The sequence below is a fragment of the Artemia sp. Qi Xiang Cuo genome, chromosome 19 (assembly GCF_049724085.1).
Source record: "Artemia sp. Qi Xiang Cuo chromosome 19, ASM4972408v1, whole genome shotgun sequence".
Lineage (NCBI taxonomy): Eukaryota > Metazoa > Arthropoda > Branchiopoda > Anostraca > Artemiidae > Artemia > Artemia sp. Qi Xiang Cuo.
The window spans coordinates 32,503,777-32,530,220 of NC_142812.1; the positions used below are offsets into that span (position 1 = coordinate 32,503,777).

The 26,444-nt window shown below is 34.3% G+C and overlaps 1 protein-coding gene across 1 annotated transcript; it reads right to left on the reverse strand.

The window, feature by feature from the left end:
• Positions 1-1,438: 1,438 nt before the first annotated feature.
• On the reverse strand, positions 1,439-22,269 carry Nurf-38 (Inorganic pyrophosphatase Nurf-38). Its single transcript, XM_089105615.1, has 7 exons — positions 22,144-22,269; positions 19,517-19,636; positions 16,367-16,517; positions 12,936-12,998; positions 10,978-11,191; positions 7,229-7,338; positions 1,439-1,545 (listed from the first exon to the last, which is right to left on the reverse strand). The coding sequence occupies exons 1-7, from the start codon at positions 22,183-22,185 to the stop codon at positions 1,508-1,510; spliced, it is 738 nt and encodes a 245-aa protein (XP_088961741.1). The 5' UTR covers positions 22,186-22,269; the 3' UTR covers positions 1,439-1,507.
• Positions 22,270-26,444: the final 4,175 nt, after the last annotated feature.

Consider the following 26,444-nt stretch of genomic DNA (forward strand, 5'->3'; position numbering starts at 1 on the left):
TATTCTTTAAAATTAAACGTTTTCCAATTCAAGAAACTACGAACAGACTGCATAAGTGACACTTTAGTGCGAATTTTGATTTTATAGACAAGTTTTTTAGCTACGCTGAATACGCTAAATTTGATGGGGTGATTTTTATGAAGTTTAGCCCCTTCTTTTGGATTTTCCTTTTTTTCTAAAATATTGCAAATTTTTTCTGGCTGGTAGCGTCTACTATATAACTTTGAAATTAATAAATTGTATATGTTTGTAATGACCATGAAAAAGCAGATCCTTTAGATGCATTTAATGTAACCACAATTCTTTGTTTTGAGGTTTTATTATTTTACTATTAGCGCGGTTTTCGTTTTTCTTCCAGTTCGTTACCATGAACTGTTTGAAACCTGAGTAATATTTCATCCTTGACTCAAGTGTATACATTTACTTAAGGAAGAGAAAGGCATTAGGGTTTTTTTTAGAGCTTTATAAAAGTAGGCTTAAAATAACACGTTGTAAAAACGCCTTCCCAAAGCCCACATTTTCAAGCAAAAGATTTCAGTGATTATTCCATCATTTTGGTTATTATTATTATCACTTTAGGCTACTGATTTGACCACCTTTTATAGTTACTGGAGTAATAGAACACAGAAAAAGGAAAGCTGACAGTTGTATTCTACAAAGTTATCACATATTTAAGGTGCTTGGGTCTTGAATCCGCTTAATATTATCAATTTGTTGCAACACCTGAAAATTAAAACCTTGCTGTTCATATGAGACTCTAGATGACGGTAGAATTCCTTGAAATTGAAGTCTCGTGTCTTTTATTTGTCAATTACAAAATAACATTTAAGAAACTGCTCCTCGTGCTTATTCAGAGCGTCAATTCCACACAAAGCCACTAGACCATGGTTGCTATCAACTGGTGAATACAAAATTGTATTTCGCTGTCTAGTTAAAGCTCTTTACGAATTTTTTTTATCGTGACCTTTTTAGTTTGACATTAAGTTTAGAATAATTCAAAAAGAAAAACTGAAATTTCATCAACTGAAACCTTTTGAAAACCAGAGAATTTTTCGGCTGTTGTTTATTTGTCGATAAAGTACCTGTCCCATCTAAGACCCTCTAAACCCTTGCATAGTCCATGCTTCTTTCAGGCTGAACCGGAACATTCAAAACCTGTTAATCCGTTTTACCATTAACAATCCGTTAACAGGATGGTTGGCCCCATCCTGGCTCCCTGGCTGAACTTCCTGGCTGAAGGGTCACGAAACGGAGATCAGCACCGCCGGTTTGGACCTTAAGGGTCTAGCACCGTCATACTTTCTTTTTACTTTACTTTAATCCGTTTTACCTTACGACTTATTGGCTGCAGCGAATGAAAAAATATGTTTCTCCTGGTTTCCAGGATACCGTACAAGGAGATTTTTTGCTTGAAGATATGAAAAAGAAAAAATAAAAGCATTTGAGAATAGTTTATTGAGTGCATAGTTCAAAAACCAGCAAGGAAACATTTAACTGATGATCTGCATCACGATTTCTGAAGGTGTACGTAGTGCCATTTATCAACTAAAAAAGAAAGACTAATAAATACAGTGAATTAAAAGTTACAACAAAGCATAGAGATTCTCAAAAGAGCCCGGTGTTCAAGGAAACATTATCAATGTGACCTAGTGCATTGGAAAAATGAATTCAGAAAAATGGTACGAAAATAAGTCATTTACAACGCTGAATGCCCAAAAAAAGAATGAAATTACGACCAAGAAACTTCAATGTATAAAAAGTAAAGCCTATATTCGTTTTAAAAAGTTTAAATATAACCTATATGTACATTACTATTGTGTTAAAATACTTTTAAGCTCCCAAGGTATTTCCTACATTCATACATAGAATACAATTACATTCAGCTATTTCCTGTCCCACGTTATTTGACAAGTAAAAAACCCTTCCCGTTTGTTCGAGACATTTTTATTGAAGATAATTAACAATAATTATCTTACAAAATATTAGATACCCTTTACCTAGGTGGTTACAATTTAAATAAAAAGTACGTTTGTATTTTTTCTCAAGGTTTTTGTAGAACATCAGCAAACTCAGTTGCCACCAAGCTGCCCAACCTTTATCATTTCTATAGTAGTTTCAGCCCCCCCCCAAAAAAAAAATTGCTTAAAGGAAAAGTAAGCAAACACTAGGATCCAAGCTTTTGATTTTGCCTAGTCTTCAACCCATATCACTACTTAGATTGGAGTTTAATAATCATGGTTGTAGCAATAGGGGCTACCTAGTAAACCGCGAACCACATTCCACAGTAAGCAAAGATTGAAAGGCGCGTTTCTAAATAGATTCTCGAATATAAAAGAATCGCCCTTAGACAGTGATTCACAAATGCTAACTATTATCCATGTCAAAATTAAATGCAAAAAGTAATGACGAAAACAAACTTGTGGAAATTTCAGAAAGCTTCAAAACCCCCTGAAAACGAGGGCGAATCGAATCCCCTTTGGAATCACCATTGGAATCACTGCACACCATAGAAGTCACCATGGTCGAAAACTAGCCTTCCGTCTCAAAAGCTGAAGGAAATCACATATAGCTTGAGAATCACTGATTTGTCTTCTTTTTTTTTTCTCTGGCGTAACCATGGCACCGAAACATCGGAGAGAGCTATTTTATGTCCCATTCGAAAGCTACTGCTTTTATCTCCATGCCTTTTATAACTTCGTTTTGACAGTGTTAAAGTAAAACAGCAGTTTTCAGAAGAAAACAGTGGAGACATATTCATCTCAACCATCGAAACTGGTGGAACCGCCATAGCTGAAAACCCTTCAACAAAGGTTATCGGACCCCCCCCCCCACCCCCTGAAAATAAGAGGAAGTCAAATTTCAACCTGTTTAACTGTGTGTCCTTTTTCCAGCACTAGTCCTAGTATAGAGCGATAGATTAAAAAAAAAAAATGGTTTGTTTTTTTACTAGGTTTCAGATAAGAAAAAACCGACAAATTTTTCCTGTGTGTAATATATTACTACGTAAATACAGTAAGTAAGTAAGTATTTATTCGTGAGTAAACCAAACAAGGTATTTCACTTGTTTGGTATTATTTCAGCTGTATACGTAAATACAGCTATCATAAAATACAATACTCAAAAACTTTACTCTCTTCTACCAAACTTCGCAAACTACTTTCCAAAAATTAGTCAATCCATCCTCTACATTATCATATTATTGCGAAAAAAAATTTATGAAATTACGACTCCATAAGTAAGACCAACACTCCCTTTTATCTTAAAGCTGACTGTGGATAAGTTAACTCTAATAAACCGTAATGAAAAGGCGTTTAAATGAACTATGTATGAAACAGAACGGAAACCAGTTGGCAGTCTCAATTTCACGGACCTAAATGCAAAATCTTGTTCCTTTGTGAACCAGCATTTATCAAGGAGGCACACTTGTGCCTCTTTAAAGAGGCGACCCACCACAATGTTAAGCGATTTCCGGTCCTAGCGGTCGCAGAGAGACGGCAGTGATCGCATTTTTTAGCGTAAGCTAAAACTAAGCAACATGCGAAATTTCACCCCCCCCCCTCCGACTTCATCGTCATGGAGGAAAGTGGGCCGGATGTTTCGACCCATCCACCAGAGCCCCCCGTTAAATTTGTCCGATGGGGTTGAAATTTAGAGGGTAAGCGTTCCTAGGCCCTGGGAGCTTATCCTCAAAATTTCACTCCTTCCCTGTTTTCTAAAAACCAAATATAGCCACTTAATGTTCATCAAATTTTTTTTTATCAGCCACGCCTACAGGCCACAGTTGGCGATGGATCCGGGTGAATGAGGACTCATTCGAACCGGAATTCGACCTGCTAGGGCCTTTTGATATTTTCAGACCGAAAAAATTATCCTCCGAATTTAAATTTACGAAAAACCTCGTTTTCCCATAAGAGCCCATGTTAATTTTTGAAATTCCTAAAAGCATAGTATTTCATTATTAAATTAGATCAAAATAGTCCTCTTAATCTGACAAGACAGACTGCAAGCTTCCAAAAATTCCAGCTTTTTCCCAGAAGTTTTTTTTTGTCGAAAAACGAAAATCTTACTTTGTATTTGCTTGCGTCGAAAATAGATTGCAGAGAATTTTAAAAAAAAAAACGTTGGTTTTTTTATGTTGCCGAGCCAATAAAAATAACTAAACAAGAGTATCTGATAGTACAGTGGTCACTATTCCTGTCTGTCATGCGGAAGACCCGGGTTCGATTCCCCGTCGAGTAAATTTTTAATATATTGAATTTAAAGTAGTATCTCTTAAATTTAAAGTTTAAAACATAAACTCAGTTTCTTTTTTAAATCCAATCTATTAAATCCTTCGGCTCAACAGGCGTCTCCAGAAGAATATCACAGTCGGCCTTCAGCTTACAGGTAAGTCTCCACTGCTTTTGATAACATGCCGTATACCCGCATGCTCGAACAAAAGTTGAAAAAAGAAAATCTTACTGTGCATTTGATTTGAGTATTCAGGAATTAAAAGCCTTAACACAAGAATCTTCAAAAGCGGGGGTTTGGGGGCGGCAGCCCCCCAACTTTAACTCCTGACACGATCAGCTAACATTTAGTCAAGCAATAATAAGTAATAAACTGTACGAAAACGTGCAGGAATTATTTGAAAAAACTACGTTTTCTAAAGAGTTAAAGAGGCTGAGTCACAAGTTCGAACCTTAAAACGTACGGAGATTAGGAGGTACAGTTGGGGGCTGCCGCCCCCCCCCAAACTCCCCGCTTTCGCAGCCTCTTTTGTTAAGATTTTTTAAGTACTGTAGCCTGCAATCAGTTGGTCGTACCAACACGAATGAAACTGTTTCAATGGCATTTTTTTTAAATCTTCAGAGAATTTGGCAATGACAACTCAGTCTGTTACAGTTATAACTACAAACTTGTCTCTGTGCCAGGTATAGTTATGTATTCAGTGTGATTATGCATGATGGAAAAATAGATGAACCTGAACCTAAACTGCTTGTTTATGCTGAGCCCTTCTTCTGTTCCCTGTTTTTTCTGTTCAAAATTGTTAAGTTCATCACATTATAGCTTGTTATCGGTGAGGGAAAAATCTCCTGTACAAAATCCAGCAACCAGGCTCAGTGCTGTTTCTGATCAAAGAGATGCATTAGGATGTTCTTACGGTAAAAAATTCAAGTAGACTTCGTTCGTGTTGCAAAGCATTTCTTTGCAAGGGAAAAAGTGGGGGTTTCGGTGGGGGGCAGACCCCCAAAATAAAAATATTAACAAAAGAGGCTGCAAAAGCAGGGAGTTTGGGGGGGCGGCAGCCCCCCAACTGTACCTCCTAATCCCTGTACGTTTTAAGGTTCGAACTTGTGACTCAGCCTCTTTAACTCTTTCGAAAACGTAGTTTTTTTCAAATATTACAACTAAAGCTCGGTCCAAACATTCTTTGGCGGCAATTAGTACCTCGATGATCATTGTTCCAGCGACAGCTGCAGCCTAGTAAAGGAGGAACCATGGCCCATAGTACTCAAAACTAAAAAATGCGTTTAAAGAAACTGGTAAGTGAGAAAAAAATGTCACTTCTAGGTGATTCAGGAATGGTAACTATTATCTAAATTACACTTAGTAGTAAAACAATATTTTAAAAAAAATCAAGAGAATTTCGAAGAATAGCCTGAAATTCCTTTAAAAAAATCGCGTCCGACCGAAACAAAAAGTATATAACTGGAATTGTCATGACAGGAAACGTCTTCCAGAAACTTAGTTCTCTGGCTTGAATACAAAGGAAAATCACTTTTTTGCATGGTCAAGTTAAAAAGTGAAAATTTAAGCAGAGGGATATGGGAACCATAGTAATGAAGACAGGCAATAAAAAAGCAAAAAAAAAGAAAGAAAAAAAAACAGAAATGTAATGTCAGGTGACAATTTCGATTAATTCTCGGTTGAGTATGTTCAGTGCATAAAAAATGTAAAGATGTACAGTCGATAAAGCGGTTATCTATTTAGGTAAGAAACTTTTTGCAAAAGGGCAAGCATGTCGTCTTAAGCAGATTGCAATATTTAGAAGGATTGCGGATTGAGAAATTGGTCTGTACAAACATAAGTACAGCTTAGAGCCATCGAGACGAGTTGTGAGGTCCCTAACAGGCCTGCTGTTCGCCCCCTCTCCTTAAAAAGAAAATAATGGTAGATAAAGAGGTCCGATGTAGGGACAAAATATATAGGGTGTAACCCTAATCAGTAGTTGCGCGTTGAGTATGACAAAACCATAAAACTATATAAAACTATATATAAATATATATATATATATATATATATATATATATATATATATATATATATATATATATATATATATATATATATATATATAAATATATAAATATATATATATATATATATATATATATATATATATATATATATATATATATATATATATATATATATATATATATATATAAAGTGTAATTCATGTATTCATGTTTTGACTATCATCAAATTACATTGTAGGAAAAAAGATGAGAAAGAACAGTGGTTTTAAATACATCACGAAAAAAAGAAAAACAAGTACTGTTAAGAGCCCCCTCCCGCCAGGAATAGTCAAAAAGACCCTCCTCCTCGCTAGGTATACTGCAGCTTGAAATTACAGTTTTATTCGTGTTTAAGAAAAGAGTCCTAAATTGTAATGCAACTGGCTTTTTGAGCTTCAAAAATCTGAAATTCAATTTCTTAGTTTTTTACCAGAACAAAAAACCAATGTTTATTATTCCTTGTACTTCGAACATTTTTAAGTAAATATTTTAGTTCATAAACAATCCAACAAAATAACAGTTGAACATCTTATAATTCCAATAAAAAAAGAAATCTAGTCCGTTTGTCATTTTCTACGATTCTAGCTAGATAAGCTTGTGTACTGTCTAATAACTGATTACATCACAATCTTGGAACGTAAAACTCCTTTTTTCTTTTAACAAATTTAAATTCACTTCTTTTAATAGTGGCTATAATTCTCCTTTTTTTTCCGCTGAGAAGTATGTAAAAAAAAGTTGGATCAAATTTAAAGGCCAGACTAAGGCTGAAAAAAATTTCCAGGATTTTATGCAATTTCTTGTGGTTGACGGTGAACAATGCACATGAATACATTTCACCATAAACAAGGTTAAGTCTTTTTTTTTTAATGATTCAGCATCCAACAGCCAGAATATTTTTTGGTAATTCCGTTGAAATTTAGAATTTCATTTATTAATACCCATTTTACCTTCAGGTGAAAGGAGAGCAGGTGCCTGCTTTGTCGGCAATGTAGATACGATCTCAGCTACTTTGACTCCATCGACCTTGAATTGACTAGTTTCTACGTTGACACATGTCCTGGAAAGAATCGTGTAGTATACAAAAATAAATAACGCGATGAATATTAAATATTGACTGAAGAAAAGACAATAAAAACAAAACATAATTTATGCATGACTCACTTTATATGACCATTAGTCATGGCTATTCAACTAATGAATTAATTCGAGAAAAGTATTTCTAAATATGCATTCCCCCTGTTAAGTGACTAAAATTTAATGCCTTACTTTTGATTATGATTTTACCGCGCTTATAACAATTATAAAGACCACCTAACTCTGAGAAATACGATGGATTTCTGATATAAGTTGAGAAGAGTAAACCCAAGGGAATTATGAGATTTTTCTTTCATTTTTTTTATAATTGCCATTCTGAAGATGAAGATTCAAACAACTTAAAACATACCTGCACAAGAGAGGAGGTCCCTCTCAGATTAGTCCGAGGCACCTCCCCCTTCCCAGAAAAAAATGTGGCACAAAATTGAATTTCGGACCTCCCCAGGAACAATACTCTATTCCAACATTTTTCCATAAGGGACCCAAGGATGGTCCTGAAATTTAAATTTTGGTGACACCAAATGAAAACTTAGAAGTGTTTGAACATGACAGAGAACAGAAATATTTACCTACACAATTTTTTCTTAACGAATTCAGAATTTTTCTAATAAATATCCTAACGATGGATATTTCCTTGTGGTTTCCAACCCAGTAAATCCAAACCATGCAAATTTTATTCCAGCAAAACTCGACTATTACAAAACTCTACCCAGTAAAACGGAGTCCATAACAAACCCAATTGTCAAACAAATCATAATAAGATCAAATTTTTTGTCTCCATGGTGAATTAATCACCATGGAAACAACAAGTCATAAAATATCTTTCGTCCTGACAGATGGAGGGAGGATGAAACTATAGATTAGCCACCCTTTGAAGATGTATTTTGAAGGCATTATATGTTGATGATAATGGTCGCCATAATGATTCCGGCAACATCGTCGGAGACGTTTAACATGACAACGATAGCAAAGGTGGCGACAAAGAAAATGATAACGTTGGTAACGAAGATAATAAGCCAAAATACTTTCATCTTTGATCAGTTTGAAACTTACAACCGTAGTGTCCTTGGGCCAAGAAGAATGTAATGCACACAGCGAATTTTTCGGGGGTGCAGGCATAAGAAAAAGAGCCACAAACCTTTTTTCCCGATCTTGCCGAACCTATAGTTATTGGGATAAAAAGATTCTAACATAGAAAGAGAAATGAAAAAAAATTATTCTCCCTGAAAATATGACCGAACAAAGGCCAAAAAATAATTTTTTTAATAGTTTCCACCTGTAAGTTTCTAGGCCAATAGGACCCTAATGCACAAAACAAATAAAAAAGGGTAGAAATATTTTTCTAAAACAACTTGAAACTAAAACGAGCATGTCTGTAACCAAAACAGTTTTACTTTGGGGCACGATTCCCCCGAAAATACAGCTAAAAAAAGCGCAAACATTTTTCTTGTCGGTTTCGAACTTCTATTCTTCAGTTTAGATTTCTAGAGAATTACCGGACACAGGACAAAATCATAGTATCGTTAAAAAGAGTAATTGGCAATTGTGTATGCAGTTCGAAAAGTTGATTATTATATTTATAGGTGCACATTAAAAATTATAACGGACCATAACTCATTAAGATGGTTAAATGTCATGAAACCAGATAACAGACGTTTTGCATGGCAGGCATTAAGCCTCCAAGAATACTATTTCAAAATGAAAACGAGACCAGGCACAGCCGAGAGAATACCGATGGCATGTCCAGTCTTTAATAGCACATATTTTAAGGAGGCCGTACATTAAAGATTTAATTTGTAGATATTAGTAGAGCAAATAATCTTCTTTAGCTAATATTTGTTTTCTCTTGATAGATAGCTGTATATTGGTCAAGGCCATTGCCAAGTAAACCCGAGATACAATAGCCATGTTTAATAAAAAAAAAAATATCATCAGTGAAGTACTGGACAAAACTAGAAGATATTTGGGCCAGCACATTGTCTTGACGGAGCCACAATTCGGGTCGTTTCTTTCTTATTCTTTCACGGAGTTGAAGCTTAAGGAAGTAATGTTGGTTAAAAGTTTGACCTTCTGGAACCCAGTGAAGGTACACAATCGCATGACTAAAAACAACCATCATCGCTTTGAACCTCGATTTGCTCATTTGAGCCTTTGCAGCTCTCGGTGAAGATGGGTCTTTTTAGTACATGGACTGGCGCTTAATTTCAGGATCATAAGTGAAAAACCAAGATTCGTCATATGTTATAACTCTTTGAAATAAAACGTCGTGTGACGTTTGTGGCGTCCTTTAAAACGTCATATGAAATTTCACCACCATTCGTTGGTCTATTATTACATTTATCATTTTTCCGGTAAAACAAAACATCAGCTCTTAACCAAAGGAAGGCGAGGGGCAGATTTATTTGTTTACAGACTTGGGAGGTGTTTCATTTGAGCGAAAAGGCTTCACGCTACACAACTTTCGGTCGTTCTTTTTTGGCGAGTGCGTATTTCTTTCCAGAAGCATCAGACTCTCTTATTTTATAGCCAAACCTCGTATTTAGAAGAGTTGAAATTAGATGGCGGGTGAACCCTCCTGAGGGCAGTTTTGAAACACCTTCAACGGGTCTTGGAGATCACGTTTCTCTCATATCACCGGGTGAAAAGCCTTATCTGGGTTACATAATATCATTAAAAAATAAGTAAAGGAATGCAGCAGTGCTCCTTGGGAGAAGGAGTGCTACCGAAAACATAACCAACCGTGTTGTAGAAGAGCTAAAGCAGAGGCAAACCGAAACCACCTCTTATGGCGAACACACCAGCTATTCATTTTTTCGCTGATTGGTCCGTATCTCCTGGTCCACGTAAAGAGGCGAATGTACCTTTTTTTCACTTTGGTGTTTTGAGTTCAGTTCATAGTCTGTTCAAGTTGAGTTTGTGTTATAATCTGGTAATTAAAATTGAGTTTGTTTTCTCTATACTGCTGCAGGTTATTTCTTCACCCGGTTTTGTTTTGCCCATATGAGACCGGAAATCAAAGGCTAAGGACGTTTTGGCATTCAAATGGACAGAGTTTTAGGTGAATTCTTAATATATGTTGAAGTGCGGTGCCCACATTTACCGATCTTGGTAGCTAGAGGCTCCAAAAGTACTTAATAGATCCCCCCCCCAAAAAATAATGGTCCGTCTCCAAATGAGGCCCTGAAAAGGGCAAAATAACTTTTTCCCCTGACGACTTGAAAGTTAAAACCACAGGTCCATGACAAAGTGTACCCTAATGTGCCAAAAAATCTTTATATGTTAATTATTCCAAAGCAAATGGGGTCGTATTGACTCGTGACATCCAAAATGGGTTAAACGCTATTTTTCTCCAATCAAAAGTAGAATAAAGTCTAGTCACTGAAAAAGAAAATAGAAATTACTTTGTCCCGAACGATGTTTAAAATACAAATTGACTACTACAAAATTTTCGCAAAAATCCAAAAAATTTGAACCTTCAATCTTGTAAAACTATTAAGTCAATACCCTCCCCCTCCCGTCTTAGACTCTACAGTTTACATTTTGATTAAGGGTGGCAAAACTCATAGTGATATTTCCTGTTACTTGACATAAAAAAACTCACCGTTCCAAATTAGGGCATTGGGCCTGATTATGAATAAGCTGTTTCCAAAAAATATGAGTCTCGTGAATGACTTCGTGAGCAAAATCTTTGTTCTTTGCTTCGGCGTCAAAAGCAAACTGATTTGCAGGTTTCCCATCCGGAATCTTATATACCCTAAACCATTCAACGGTGGCTTTTAAAAAACCTGGCATATGCTTCTCAACATCATCAATATCTGAAAAAAATTACTATACTTTAAATTTTACTTTAAAAAGAGAAAGAAAAAACAAACTTACGCACTATGTATATTCCAATTTGATCAACTAATTTTTAATTTGTAGATATTAGTAACCAGTTTCTTAAGTCAAATACAAAAATTACCTTGGAAAAATTAGAGTCAAATTTGTGTTTAATAAACTCGAACCACTTGGTAGGGCTTTCGCCTAGGTCAAGGCTTAATTTCCGTGTGGAAAATCTTTGACAACAGATTTATATCCTTTTTTTTCATTTTGGCCTTGGAAAAGAAATGTCTAAAGGCATATTCATAGCATAGTTGCATAATACATCGATGTGTCCTTCTCTTAGCATCTGAAGTCTCCGGTCCACTATATGGTCCTTCGTCATTCGCTCTGTATCCCTCTTTCTTTATCTGTCTAACATATATGCACCTGTTTTGTTTTCAAAACCATGCTATTTGTTTGTATTTAATTAAGTTCCACCTTTTTTAAGGAACACTCTATCTAAAACAAATTTGTATCTTATCTAAATAAATTATTAATCCAAGCTTCACTTTTTTTATAGGACACGTTTTCCACGATGGTGATCAACTATTTGATTTTTCACAAGGCATTCGAAACGACAATATTTTGCACCCTTCTACCTACCTTTCTTGAACTCAAATCCTTTCAAAAAAGAATATACTGCGATAAAACAAAAGAAAAAAAGGCGCTAAATACACATTGCGCACGATTGATTAATTTCATTGACACCCTTATAGGGAAAAAAACCCTGAATAGAGGGTATCAATGAGCAGCCGCACATGTTCATGACATTATTATTCAGTTCTCGTTTCGGTTAATTTCTCCCCTATTAGAGGGGAAATTGAGGATGAAAAACGTAAATTTTAAACTCTTAAACGACTAAATTTACCCAATTGTGGCACCATTTTTTTCTACTTAACCTATGAGAATGTGAACATAATGAACTAACGTGGACACTTTTTATTCCCCCCCCCCCCAACAAAAAACACATACTAGATTTTATGTCCTTTCAATCCAGACCACCTTGCTACTTGTCCTTCTAAAAAGACCCAGCAACTGAAACGTTAATTCGACGCCCTATACGCCATTAATGACTCTAGAGGATCTTTATCCTTTGACTCCAGACATGTTTGACTCTGGACTCCAGTCTTTCGAAGCATACAATTAGCTAGAGCCATCTTTTTTTAATATTCACAGTGCAATAACTTAGAAAAGGTAGTTTAAAATAATTCTAAGGAGGATAGGAAGATTCTGAGTGAGATTTTAAGCGAGGAAACATGCTGGGATGGAATTCCATAGAGCTATTGAGTGTCATTAAGGGAATTCATTCTACCTGACAAAAAAAGGAGAACAACCAACAATTAAAAGTCAAAAATATCTTTGATGATAAAATAACAACATAGTTTCTTAGATCGATATACTAATTAGATAAGCTTTATAACTCTCCCTTGAGTCAAAGTTGAGGTCCACTTGCCTCCCACGTGACACTCTCTGAAAGTTTCACCTAGATCCCCCAAGCTGTCCCAGAGATATCGTCTATGTCTCAATGCTGTATTCGATATTCCGACAACACATCGTGTCATTCGAAATAACTTGTTACTTATCAGTTAATAGATTGTAAGTTCCATAAGGGCTGAAATGGGAAAGATTTTTGTTTTAGGTAGATAGGAGACAAAGTATTTTCAAAAAAGCTTACATCTATAGAAAAGAACGACTTACCATTCAATTTTTCAGCTAGGGGATCATTGACATCAATGGCAATAATTTTCCAGTCCGTTTCCCCTGGAGAAAAGACAAAACAAATAATTAATTTAGAAATCAGATATTCTCCTATACACGAATGTAAAAATCAACAAGCCTAATGGCTTAGCAAATTAAGGGACTTACACGCGATATCTAACAAGCCAAGATCAGGGAGTTGTCCCCTGACAACAAAATTACCTTATTTTCAATATTGTAAAATCAATGCTGGAAAATAAATTGCTATTTGTGAAAGCATTTATTCCTCCAATTTTAAATGCTTAGTCCAAAAAATAATCGGAATTTTTCTAGTGCTCACATTCTTGGCGCAATAACCTTTTTTGTTGGCAGCAGATAAAGGAAAATAAAAAGTCTTTTATGTAAAAACTATGGGCATTAGATAATTGTCTCACAGTGTTTTTAACTAGACACCGAAAAAAAATCTACATAGGAAAAAGTCTCCTAAATAACCAATTTTCAAAACTCAAAACAGCAAAATTTCACAAAAGAAACTTAAACGAAAAAAAATATTGACAAGACTTTAAAAAGTTTTTTCTATTAACCAATTCTTTGGTTCCATGTAACGGTGCAGGTGAATCTCATATCCAATGCACGATAGTTGAACGCAACAATGGATTGTTTCTGATATCTTTTATCTTACAATAATGATTGGGTTTAAAAAAATGGACACAGTTTCACAAAACCTAGGGGACAAAGACGCATACCACACCTACACAAAGAGGAGGAAGAGCAGTTCCCCTGAAAGCGATCCAAAGATCCCCCCCCCCTACAAAAATTAAAAAAACAGTGCCTTAAAAAATACAGTTCACTCCACTTTTGACCCACTCCCACCTCCGCCTAATAGTCGTACCGTGCACCAATGAGGAATACTATCTCCTGAAATTGTTCTAGTATCTTTCCAGTGCTATCTCACCACTTCTTGAAAGCCAAGGAGTCATCGCTTCTCTAGTCCGTCCTCAAATGACGTCTCTACTTCAGGGATAAGATAGGATCGTTTGAAATTGAACATAAGTTAATGCATTATTTCTGCACAGTTAAATATAGTGCTGAAATAATGCACTAACCTGACTTGACTTGAATTTGAATCAGACATATCCATGTTTTTCCATGTTTTTTTTTTCTTTTTTTTGGTGAATTTTTAGATTTTAATTTTGCGCCAACTATAGACCCTTATGAGGGTTTACATTTAGCAGAGTTCATTTTTATCACACTGGCCTTAGGTAACGAAATCAGAGGATATAATAGGTAACCAAATCAGAGAATACGATAGGTATATAAAGGATAAAGCTAGATAGCTCCTTAATATTATGACAAAGTTGCGCATATTTTGCGGGAAAGATTGAGAGGTGGAACCTAAAACCTGCATTCAGCGCCTAATCTTAACAAAAACTGACATTCTCTTTTTATAACTTCGCCTAAGTGTTGAAGGTATTTTTGTCATACTTAATTTGTATATAAAAAAAACCCAGAAAGATTAAAAAAATAATAAAAAAAAAAAAAATCCGATGGAAGCAAAGAGCGAAGTTGAAACTTAAAACGAAAAAAAAAATATTGCTTCGTAGCATATTCGACATATATCTATAAAATTAGCTCAAATAAACCGACTCGTGACGTTCCTATATGTTTGAAGAATCTTTAAAGAATTGCACTAACGCGTTTTTTGAAAGAATGAAAGCAGCTCACAATCTATAAGGCTCTCAATAATCTTTCACCGGCTATGATATCGATAACTTCTAGCATGAAATATTTCATACTAGAAAAAATCATATTTCATACTAAAAAAATCAAGGAAACAATACAGAAATTCATTTTCGTGACTGAAAAAGCCGTTAAGACAATTCAAAATGAAAGACTGGTATATAAGGCAACTCTTTGGTTTTATCAGCCGTATTGTCAATGAATAGCATATGATATTATTTTCTGCCTCTTTGGACCTACTAAAGCTAAATTAATACCTAAAACTCCTAATTTTCTAAGACGTTTCTTTTGGTTGTTCCAAAATTATGAATTTTACAGGGCAGCATCACATATTTGTCAGTGGTACACAATTGAACCATGAAAATTAATAAGCAAACTAATTGGTTAAATTTGACAATGATTTTCATCCGTAAAACTTCAAAAATCAACTATGTTGACCCCCAAGGACAACTGCACTTACAAAGGAAATATAAACGTTCTTCCACTGCTTGGTTCCATTTGTTTTAGCTTATAATTTGCTAGTTTTTCACCCATGTTTTTTTTTTTTTTTTTATTTGGCACCCGCTGCTACAAAAAACTGCGTAATAGTATATAAAGGTCTTTTTCATTAAGAACTGGATTGCCAATTTTTCCAAAATTTTAAAAATATATACGATTGTGTAAGTTACGACTCACTCAATACAAACAATCTAAACTGAGGAATCATTTGGAATCAAGAACAATTAAACCAAAATATAAACTCCAAAATTCTGTTTTTTTTTCTGCCTACAGCACGGAGAATTTCAAGCTATGATGCAAATTTGTTAGGTTTGTCTTTAATTTTAACACTATTCAGATATATTCGCTTCAATTTTCAAAATGATAATCTACATTCGTCTACAAAATGATAATCTACATGTCGTACCTTATTAAGCGAATACGAGTCATATAATGAATCCTAAAATACTTTAATCTTCTACTGTAAACGACATAAAAACATTTACGTTTCTAATCTACAAAAACCGCATAATGTTTCGTGTTTTAAGTAAAGCGCTAATCTCTCAAAATTCCAGAAATATAAGTAGATATCCTGAGTTGGTTTATTTGAGCGATTTTTACACAAATATAGTGCATATGCTACGAAGCATTAATATTTGCTCATTGTAAATTGCAACTTCGCTCTTTACTTCCATTAGAAAAAACTTCAGTTTTTTCTATTAATTAAGCGTAAAGAAGGATTCCTTGGCTGTCACTAAATTTTGGAGTGTGCCTCGAGAAACTAATATCAAACCAAGTATAAAATTTCCAAATGATTCTTCCTCGGGAAGAAACCCTTTCCCACAGATTTATTTTTCAATAACAACTTAAGTTTCCTTGACTGACAAGACATGATTGAAAGGAACAAATATAGCTCGTAAAATACAAAATATCTTCTTCGTTACCTTCTTCAATAACGAGGGACATTTCAGCTATACAATGAACAGCCGTCTTGAAGATTTTTTGTAAAATATTCTTAAACACCCAAGTTTTATATTGATAAATGAAATAATTACCATTTTTTCCCACAAATTCATTTCTTATAGTTAGAGCGATCAAACCAACTATAACCCCAACAGTATCTTGTGCTGGTGACAAAATATTATAACCACCGACAACAATTGTTCTGTCAATCTTAAACAGTATTCTTTCTAAGTTTTGTCAAAGCTACAAACCTTCGTCAATTAAAGCAAAACATCCAAGGACCTTGACCTCAATGACTTGGCCACGCTTTGCCACACGGTGTCCAATTTCACACACATCAATAGGATCATTATCCCCTTTACATCCAGTTCTTTCATCAACCTCCTTCGGATTCTCCCATGTCTAAAAATAATACATAGCCTATATACAGATAAGAACTCTTCTATAAAAAAAGTAATAACAACTCAAATTCGTTATTGTTAGCTAACCATGTCGGGATTACTGCCACTAAACTGTGCTTACTCATGCTCCAAAAGATAAAGACAGTGGCATGCCCAGGATATTATTCGAAAGAATGGTCATATATCGCAATGGTCTTTTAAGTCCTTCTACAGCCACAAAAAAATGCACATTTTAAGAGTTCTACTGTTCATTTTAGTGATAAGGGCTTAAACTTAGTGAGCCCATCCCTCAACCCGATACAGCCTAGTGTAAAAGTATTTTTCTTTCAGTGTCCTGCTTTTATTATTCTGGTAGATAGCAGATTCTGATCTATGGTTTAGCTCGAATTTACTTTGAACCCATACACTTTCAAATTCCAAAAATCGATTCGATGGAAAATCAAGGTGAGTATTAAAAAATTCTAGGATTTTTTATTATTACCATACTGATGTCTTTTCCTTTGCAAACCAAGCCAATTTATAATATGCAAGCTTTAGCTGTATGTTATTCCTTTTAATACCTCGTACATGGGTAATTCCAAAAACTGGCTTAACTAAAATCAAATGCGGGAGCATCAACTTTCTAGGGCAATCCATCAATAGCATTCTAATTAGGAAGGCCCCCCTCCTTCCGTAACTCCGTTCCATGCACAAGTACGAAACCGCAAGCTAAGAACCTAGAATACTATAAAATACATTTATTGTTTATCATTGTTTAAAACACCAATCGTGAATTGATACCAGATAAAAAAAACTAAATAAAACTCTCTTTAATTGATACAAAGAGCAGAAAAAAGTGCAATGAAGAAAGAGGTTGAAAAAAAAGCAAACACAGTATAGCATTAAAGAGCGAAAGGAACCCAATTCTGCTTCAAATTCATATGCAATCACTAATGCAGATTTTTAGAGGGACAATTAGCTTATGAAAAGTTTGCAAATGAGCTATGTCCTGTTTTTTAAATATTTAAATGAAGGGGTGAGTATTAATGCGGACCAAGTCCCCTCCTAACAATTTTAAAGTAAAGATACACAATTAACTAAAACTCGTACCAATTAGTGCAATGATAAAGATGTTTCCACAATCAATGCATGGCTATAGGCCTAACTTGCTTTCTCTCATAGCAGCAACTTTAATATTGAATAATTGTTTTCATTTTAAAGTGAAAAGTCATCAAACAATAATAAATGCCTTTAACATTAAGTTAGTAGTCATTTAACACAGTAGTAGGTGTGATTTTTTTCACTTCAATGGGGAAGTCTTTCCTGAAAAGACACTATTCTTTGGAATCATTTTACTTCAAAAGTGACCCCTCCAAATGTTAGCTATGACAAGCAAAATCTGGAAAACTAGACAAAATTGGGGAAAGAAATTCTTCAAAGAAGCATTAAGTCCAAAACTAGTTCATTTTATACATTCCTGAAGAAGGCTTATGCCAGCTGTGCCTCTCACTCAGGCTATCTGTCTTGGCTTTTTCTCCAATTAGTCTTTCAGGAATGTATAAAAACTGTCATTTGCACTTGTTGATAATGACAACAAGTGAAAATGACATCGTTTTTATCATCCATCCATCCACTTTGGGGCAGAACTAAGGTAGATAGTCATAGAACTTTCGGGATGATCGAGATTTCGGGGTTGAATTAGAGTAGATTGACGACAACTTCATTTTAATTCAAAAATCGACGGCCTCTGTTTTTCTTCTACTTTTCATTTTTTAGAGGGCGTTACGTTGAAAGCCCCGAACCCTTACAGACCCAAAAATCAAATGCTGCAAACAATACCAAAATTCCTAATCACATTTTAAAACAATGTGAATTCATTAAACAGGATTGAGGTAACAATATTATTTATTTTCCTACTGGTTTTCTACTTATACATGACTGATTGAAAAAAGTTTTCCAAAAAAGTTTTGCAATAAAGGAAAGAGAAATTTCAAAACCTAAAACAAGGAAAAAAGTCCTACAACAATTCGGACAACGAACGGAAACTAACACGAATGAATACATAAAACCCAAAACGAACAGTAACTAAAAAGAATAATCACATCAAACACAAACATAACACCATATGAATGAATAGATGAATCCTAAAACGAACAAAAATAAAAAATAAGAACCAATTCAAACCTAAAGTGAGCAGAAATTGTCACAAATTCGAGTGGGGCTACCTCCCCCTGTACTCTCTAACGGCCAAAGTGCGTTTTTTGCGGTTTACTGAAAATGATTTATAGTTGGAACAATTTTTTTTGGTTTATCATAAAATCAACAACGTCCCAAGGAAAAGCAAGGTTTAAAAATATAAGATACCACAAATAAGGGTAGGGATACCCCTCCCCCTTTTTAAACTTCTAGAAGGCTCAAATATAAGTTTTACTTTTGCTTACAGCTATATGTACTTCAAGCACTGAGGCTTTTATTTGTCAAAACATGAACAACAACAACAGCAATAATCACGATAATAATTAGTATTACCAGGGAAAGAAATTCCTATAGTAATTACATTTTTTATTACTATCGTAATTACAGCTTTAGTTTCTTGAAATGTAATTTTTAAGCTTAATAAGGCAACAAGAAATCAGTTGATTTTAGACCTTTGCAGAAAAGCTATTCGTCCCTTAGAAACGACTGAAAAGCGCTAATAGAACGTATCTTGATTAGATCCAATAGATGTTTTCATTACCATGTTGATTACTCAAAAAGCCCGGTTTATTCACATTAATTGTTAGCTAAACATTGCAGAAGATGTATTATCCTTTATAATTATTTTTCGCTTGGATATTAAAAAGACAAATTAGCCTAACTGAACTATAGCAATTATTAGCACTTTTGTGTTTAGATTATCATCCTTCATTCGTAAGGCGCGTCTTAATCATCTTAGTATATCTTTTGTTTTAGACCTAGACATAATTAAACACATGTTCTTAATAATTAATTTTGCTAAAAATAGGGAAAAACTGAGATTACCTGGGGCATTGCGCCATAGTTCCATATATATCCATGATGAGGAAAACAGTTAGCAACGAATCTGAGGTTTCCTTTTTTGATATCTTGCTTAATAGGATTTAGTGGCTCTTCTTTGCAGATCTAAAGAGAAATACTAAATGCCTATTTAAGGTATAAAATTTGGATATTCCTCAAAACGGCCGTTTGATCGCTCTAGTTCATAACTAAATAGTAGTTGCACAAAAAAATAATCCCTGTTTATGTCGAAGTTAGTTACGGATCGGTCAGCCTATGCAAATTTTAGGTTCAGGAAACAAAGAAATCAGGACAAAATATTTGGACAGAATTTGGTTCAGTTTTGGGGAAAAGATCTTAGTTGTAACCGGTTTAAACATAGTCTGGAGAGTTAATTACCGTCAGAGTAGCGTGTAGACATCAAACTCTGCCGGTTAATAAGTATATATATATATATATATATATATATATATATATATATATATATATATATATATATATATATATATAATAGGAAGAAGTGCTAGAAATAACTTGTACCTAATACTTTTACAATCTTTGCGTAATCTACGGACTGAAATAAGAATATTAAAGATATTAAAAACAAACCATCTAATAACTAATATGTGAGCAAAACAAATTTTCATCAGTTTACAGCAAGACTCAATGTCACGTTGTAGAAACTAATAAGTTTACATTATGATATTGAAAGGGAACAATTCATTTGTACTCACATCTAAGCCAAGCTACTCAAACCAACCAGCTCCCAACACCAACTACCTCTTTCCAAATTCTTTGCTTACCTCGTTTACAATATTGTTTTCACCTGGTACTTGTTGTTTAACATGAATCAATTCATATAAACAAAAACAACTCCAAATTTATACCAAGAAAAGTTTCAGGCCCTAGTAAATAAATCTTAGATACAATAATGAGAAATTCTTACAAAGTATTTCGTGCAAATGAGTACTTTGGAAGATATCATTGATTAAAGTTTTGAAACCTGCAATCTTAACATTTTTTTCCTTAATCAAACTTATATTATATAGCCACAAAAACATCGTGAACCCTCTCTAGAGCCCATTCAAGAAGATGCCTTTCCCATTTTACAAAAGGGATAAAATCCGTCTTCGGAGATAAAGCTCCTATAGTGACACAATTATAAACTTGAAGACTATCTCCCCCTCTTGTTAACCTTTTGATAATGCTGCTGTTATGGACCTATTTGGTTTTTTGTGGTTCGTAAAAACACATTTTGTCTTGTCTTTGAGCCTATCTCAGTTTTTCTCCATCTTCACAGCGTAATTTATTTTTCTATAAAGTGCTATAATTCACCAGATTTTATAATTTTCATCATTTTAAACACAAACTAGTACTACTTATAAAACAAACAAAAAACACTGATTGTTCAAAAATGTTGGTAGCTACAAATTAATGTTTAGCTACGCATGCGTGTAAATTGAGCTTTATAGACATGTATAATCTTCTTCCCGAGGAAAGTGAGGATTTTTTATACACATGCTTTATTTTCATTGCTGACATTAGACATATTTCTCTATTTGACTCATTTAACATTCTCGTATACGTCATCATAATCAGTGGTGCCAATAAGTTCGAAACCGACATGAAGGTGTGCTATATCTTTACGCGGGTATTTCAAAATCTTAAAGTCTGGCTACTGATAATTTTAGATGAAAAATATAATCCAAATTATTGTTTTTATCCTATAAAATTACAAAACTTATAATAAAAACCATGATGTTATTTCTCTCTCCCTTCCTCTCTCAGTGGGGTAGTTAAAACTTCATAAAATGTAGTATTCTATACAGTTAAACATTAATATTACTCTATATATTTTAATACTACTCCCATACAGAAATTGACTTGAGTTATTTTAATTTTCCTCTGGGGACAGATATTCAACTCTTCGAGAACTTCACGAAGATTTTCGTCACAATTTGTAAAAAACAGTACTTCTGTCTTTAGCCACACAATTGAAGCTCCAACACCTAGCCTGAAAAAAATTGAAGGCACGGATTTACCAATGGCTAGAATTATGGAAGATTCGATTTCAGGAGTGAGCGAATAGTCACAAGAACACCGTTGTCATTAAAAGGTGTCTTTCACTAGCACTAGCAAAACAATTTTAAACAACATAAGCCTGTAGAAACCAAAAGACGACAAAAACTAACAAAAATAAAAATTTTTAACATAAAATATTTACGTTCGAGGAGTAAATCCTTTTTTTTTCTTTTTAGCTGTTTACCAATCACTGTTCTGCTGATTAAATTTGACAGATTATTACCACAGGCACCAATTCCTGAGTTACGTATAAAATTCATTCAACATCTTCGAATTTTATCAAACGTTCTTTAGAAATCTTTTCAATGTAGCTTTGCACGTTTACAGCTGAACCTCAAATAATGCATCCTTCCAAATAAAATAAATAAATAAAACAAATGGGCAAACACTTAACAATAAAAGCAAAATTAAAATAACTTTTATAGCAATAACGACAATAGTCAGTGCTTATAATTTAGTACAATGACTAATTCATTCTTTTGAATATGATTTAAACAAAAAAAAGTGATAGATTGAAATAATATGGAAGAAAAAGAAAATGATTAGTTTACCTCCATTTTTGCGTTAGTCCATCTAGGCACTTCTACAACCATATTATAAGTCTTTTTTGACTCGTTGGCAAATAGAGGAATGTCATGGAATGGGGAAAGATAAGTTGTTTCATTTTCTGAAAGAAATGTTTCTGATTAATTTTTCAATTGAAATAAAAGTATAGAAAAAGAATTTCTCCTTTAAATATCACAATAACTCTCCATTACAGGATTGCGCACGCAAAACACGCCGATTCACTTGGTATCGGCGCAATCTACCTGTTACCAGCATTACCAGCTACCTGTTACCAGCATGCTACCTTTTCATCAGTAGTATCTTATCAGCTGGGTATCTACCCCCAGATCTCTGTTTCCTTAGCGAAATATTAATGCCCGTGCCACATCATAGTCACATCTATCGATAAAGAAAGCCAAATATCATGAATGACATGGCAATTTATTTTCTTGATTTTAGCGTCACATTTGTATTTAAAAAGCAGAAAATTAAAATTGCAAGAAATTAGTAATTTGTGTCCAACTGTTCTCTAATAATGCTAAGTCTTCTTAACTTTTGCCACATTCCTTTCCCAGATAGAAAAACCACTGTTCTAAGTTTCCATCTTTTCTATTTTCAAAAAGTATGCCTTAATCGTTGACTCTGATTGGTCAGTCAATTTATGCTCGAAAGTTGAACAATGTTCAACTCGAGAAATTACGAACAGCGAACGTAATTGGTGCTGTAGTCGCGCGTAGTTTTGATTTTATCGACAAGTGTGACTATAATGTGGCATGGGCATAAGCGTGCAGTAGTTTCTGTATTTGTCAGTAAGTGGTTCACTGATAATGACTACTTTGGGCTGATAAAATTAGATGGCGATATTGTTAGTATAGAGGTATTAAATTACCAAAATATCAACTGCACCACACTTTACAGTGCTACGTATTTCTTGAATTTTAGTAGACAGCAAGTAAAACTGAATTCATTTAAAAAGTCAAAATCATGCGTTTAGTTGCCGGGAGCCAGTACATTACTTTATTCAATAAAAAGTACCAAACCGAGGAGAAAAAAAACTGACTATCTTCTTTAATGAATTTTATCCTGGGAATCGCCTAGTTCCCAGCTTCCTAATTTGACATTTAACTTGCACTTATTTTATACTATACTCTTTTTATTCAATGTCATCTAGTTTTATTTTTAACGTGTATACCCGTAGACATTAATTAAAGCATTTTATGCACAAACAGTTAATGGAGAGTTATATGTCCTAAGATTTTTTTTTCCAGTCTCTGCCAGAGCTCAGCCGAATTCATTTCTTGTTCGAGACACATCAAAAGCAATGTCAGAATTAAAAGACTTACTTTCAAACTATTTATGAAATATATTCTGAAGCTGTTTCTGAAAACTGCAACATATAAGTATTAGAGAAGAATAAAAATAGAGAAAACTGTAATAGAGAAGCCAGTGAAAAAAAAACTCAAGCCTGATAAAATCGGTGGCCGGCGTTTACCCCCCCCCCCGTGCGATGGCCCCCCGCGGAAAACACCCCCTCCCCCCCCCCGTAGAAAATAAGGCTTTTCAAATTTGAGAATTTTATTTGAGTTTTTTTTTCCGTAGGGGGAAGGAATTTTGGTACTTGTGTATTATGCGCCACTGACTCAAATTTACGCTGTGTAAAACTCGAGAACAAACCAATTTCTTCGTTAGTTTCTTTCATCTTAGTATAAGACAAGACAAAGACAAGTGACAGAATAGATGGAAAATAAATAGTTTGGGCTATATATTTGCAAATAAGGGGGGGGGGTGGTAAAGTATTTGGACAGTTTGAAGTCAGAAAATAATTCCTTCTAGGTATGGCCACTAAAAAATTACAGAAGAATAGCGAGGTATCTAGAAATTTTGTTAACTAAAAAAAAAAAAAAAAAAGTATCAAGTAAATACAATGTTTCATTTAAGTATTTTTTCCAAATGTTGAGTGTTTTTTTTCAATGACCGATTTTCCAAGTATTAAGTACTATTATTAGGTTAATGTAATGTTTCATTTAAGTGTTTTACTGATCAAAGTTTATGTTATTTGTGCCTTTCATTTATGTTATTTTATTACGTTCATGGCTTTAAAATAGACTTCTGTATCTATCTATCTAATATGCAGAATAATTTTACCAAACAAATTTTGCATGAAGACACTCTATATTTTACCCCCCCCCCCCCAATAAGAAAAAAAATATACCATATTTATTTCTAAATTAACTAAAAAAATAACAAAAAAACTGGTTTGTTAACGACTTTTAAAAAGCGTAAACTTGAGTGTTTGGCGCAAAATACAAACGTGCCAAAATTCCTTCCCCCTACGGAAAAAAATTCAAATAAAATCCTCAAATTTGGAAAGCCTTAATTTCCACGGCAGGGGGGGGGGTAATTTCCGGGGGGTATTTTCCGCAGGGGGGTATTTTCCGTGGGGATAATCACCGGGGGGGGGGGGGTAAACGTGTAAAACCGATAAAATCGTAGGGTGTATGCAGCTACAGTGCAGAACAAGGGGCTAGAAAAGCAGCAAAGAATATTAGCGAAAATGCCTTCTGCCTGGTACGAGAGAGAAGAGTTCCGCATAGGGAGTTCTTAGTAACATATCTTACGAGAATAAGGGAAAAATGGAGAATGTAAAGAAGATATTAAATTGTAAATCAAGAGGCTGTGAAACTGGAGACTGTGAACAAAACTGATGATGATCTTAAAATATGCGGCCAGAAAGCATAATAGCAAAATATTGTACAGGCAAGTTAAGAAATGACGAGGATGTAGTCAGTCTGGACTAATCGCAGTCAAAGGTAGGAACAGAATTTCAATTCTCAATCAGTAATAAAGAGAAAGTCAAGAAGGACAGAACAATTCTAAAATGCTTTAAACTGGGATAAAAGTTACAAGAAGTCCTGTAGAGAATAACGCAAAAAAAATTCCATAATTTTGAAGCGAAGGAAGACTTATTTAGTATGAGATGGACGAGTTTGAGATGGTGCAAAAAGATTTGAGACAAAATAAAGCTTCCCGTGCTGATAGTACAATAAATGAATTTGAAATATGGCGATTACGACAGATAACTTCAATTAAGTCCCTTTATAAAGAAAAAGTGAAAACAGCCAATTTAGTAATTATAGAAGTGAGTTACGCCATTAAAAAAAACATAGAAGTAATTACATTGTAAATTGCTTTCTATGATAATACTTATTACACTAAGATATGCTATTCAGTCTCTGACCTATTAAGACCAACTTGTTCCTTCAAAAGAACAAAATTCCAGTTTTGAACAAGTGTTGAAAAAGGATTATATCCGGAATCAATTAGAGTCCGTAGCTAACTCAGTGACTGTTATTTCGTAACATTTTGCTGTGGGTTAAAGTGACCTTGATTCAGGATATTCATTTAGATTTTGGATAATTCTTACATCCAACACCCAATTGTGAATGGTGGCTGGTGTTTAACCCCCCTGCCTCCGTGGTGACGTAAAAATCGAGTGAATACCTGTTTTGGTTTATATATTAGCTGGCTGGCGCTGGAATTTTTGAATATTTATTTGGAATAATTTGTTTGGCCTCACGTAAAGATAAGTCTTTTACTTCTTTTTTTTATCTTGCTACTAATAATCATGGCTTTTAAACAGTTTGATCTTGCTCTTGCGAAATTCAAGGATTATCCCCTCTGGCCAGTAAGAATAATCAAAGCTGGTAAAGTTAGACGAGGCAAGCCAGTTTATACGGCATTTTGCTATGGATCGCATGATGAATTTCGACTCGTGGATGCAAATATCCAAGTTTATGATTCTACCATTGTTAATTTGTCCGCTCCTGCTTCAAAAAAAGCTTTTGAAGAGCTTGCTACTACGCCTGATATTTACATGAGAGTAGAAGGGCCCCTATTGATCCCACGCCCACCACGTGGTTTATGGTTTTCTCAGTGAGAATGAAAAAACAGGAATTTTCTCACTTGAAAAAACATGAATTTTCTCACTTTTATTGTTTTTTTCTTGGAAGGTTATGTGTGTTGGTCAATTTATTTGATGTTTTTAATTAATGTCAACAACAATTCATGTCTGTTTTTGTCAGTGAGAATGAAAAAACAGGAACTTTCTCACATTTATGTCTGTTTTCTTGGATGGTTATGTGTGCTGGTCAATTTATTTGATGTTTTTCATGGATGTCAACAGCAGTTCATATCTGTTTTATGGCTTTTGTCAGTGAGAATGAAAAAACAGAAACTTTCTCACTTTGATGGATGTTAACAGCAATTTATGCTTGTTTTATGGTTTTTGTCAGTGAGAATGAAAAAA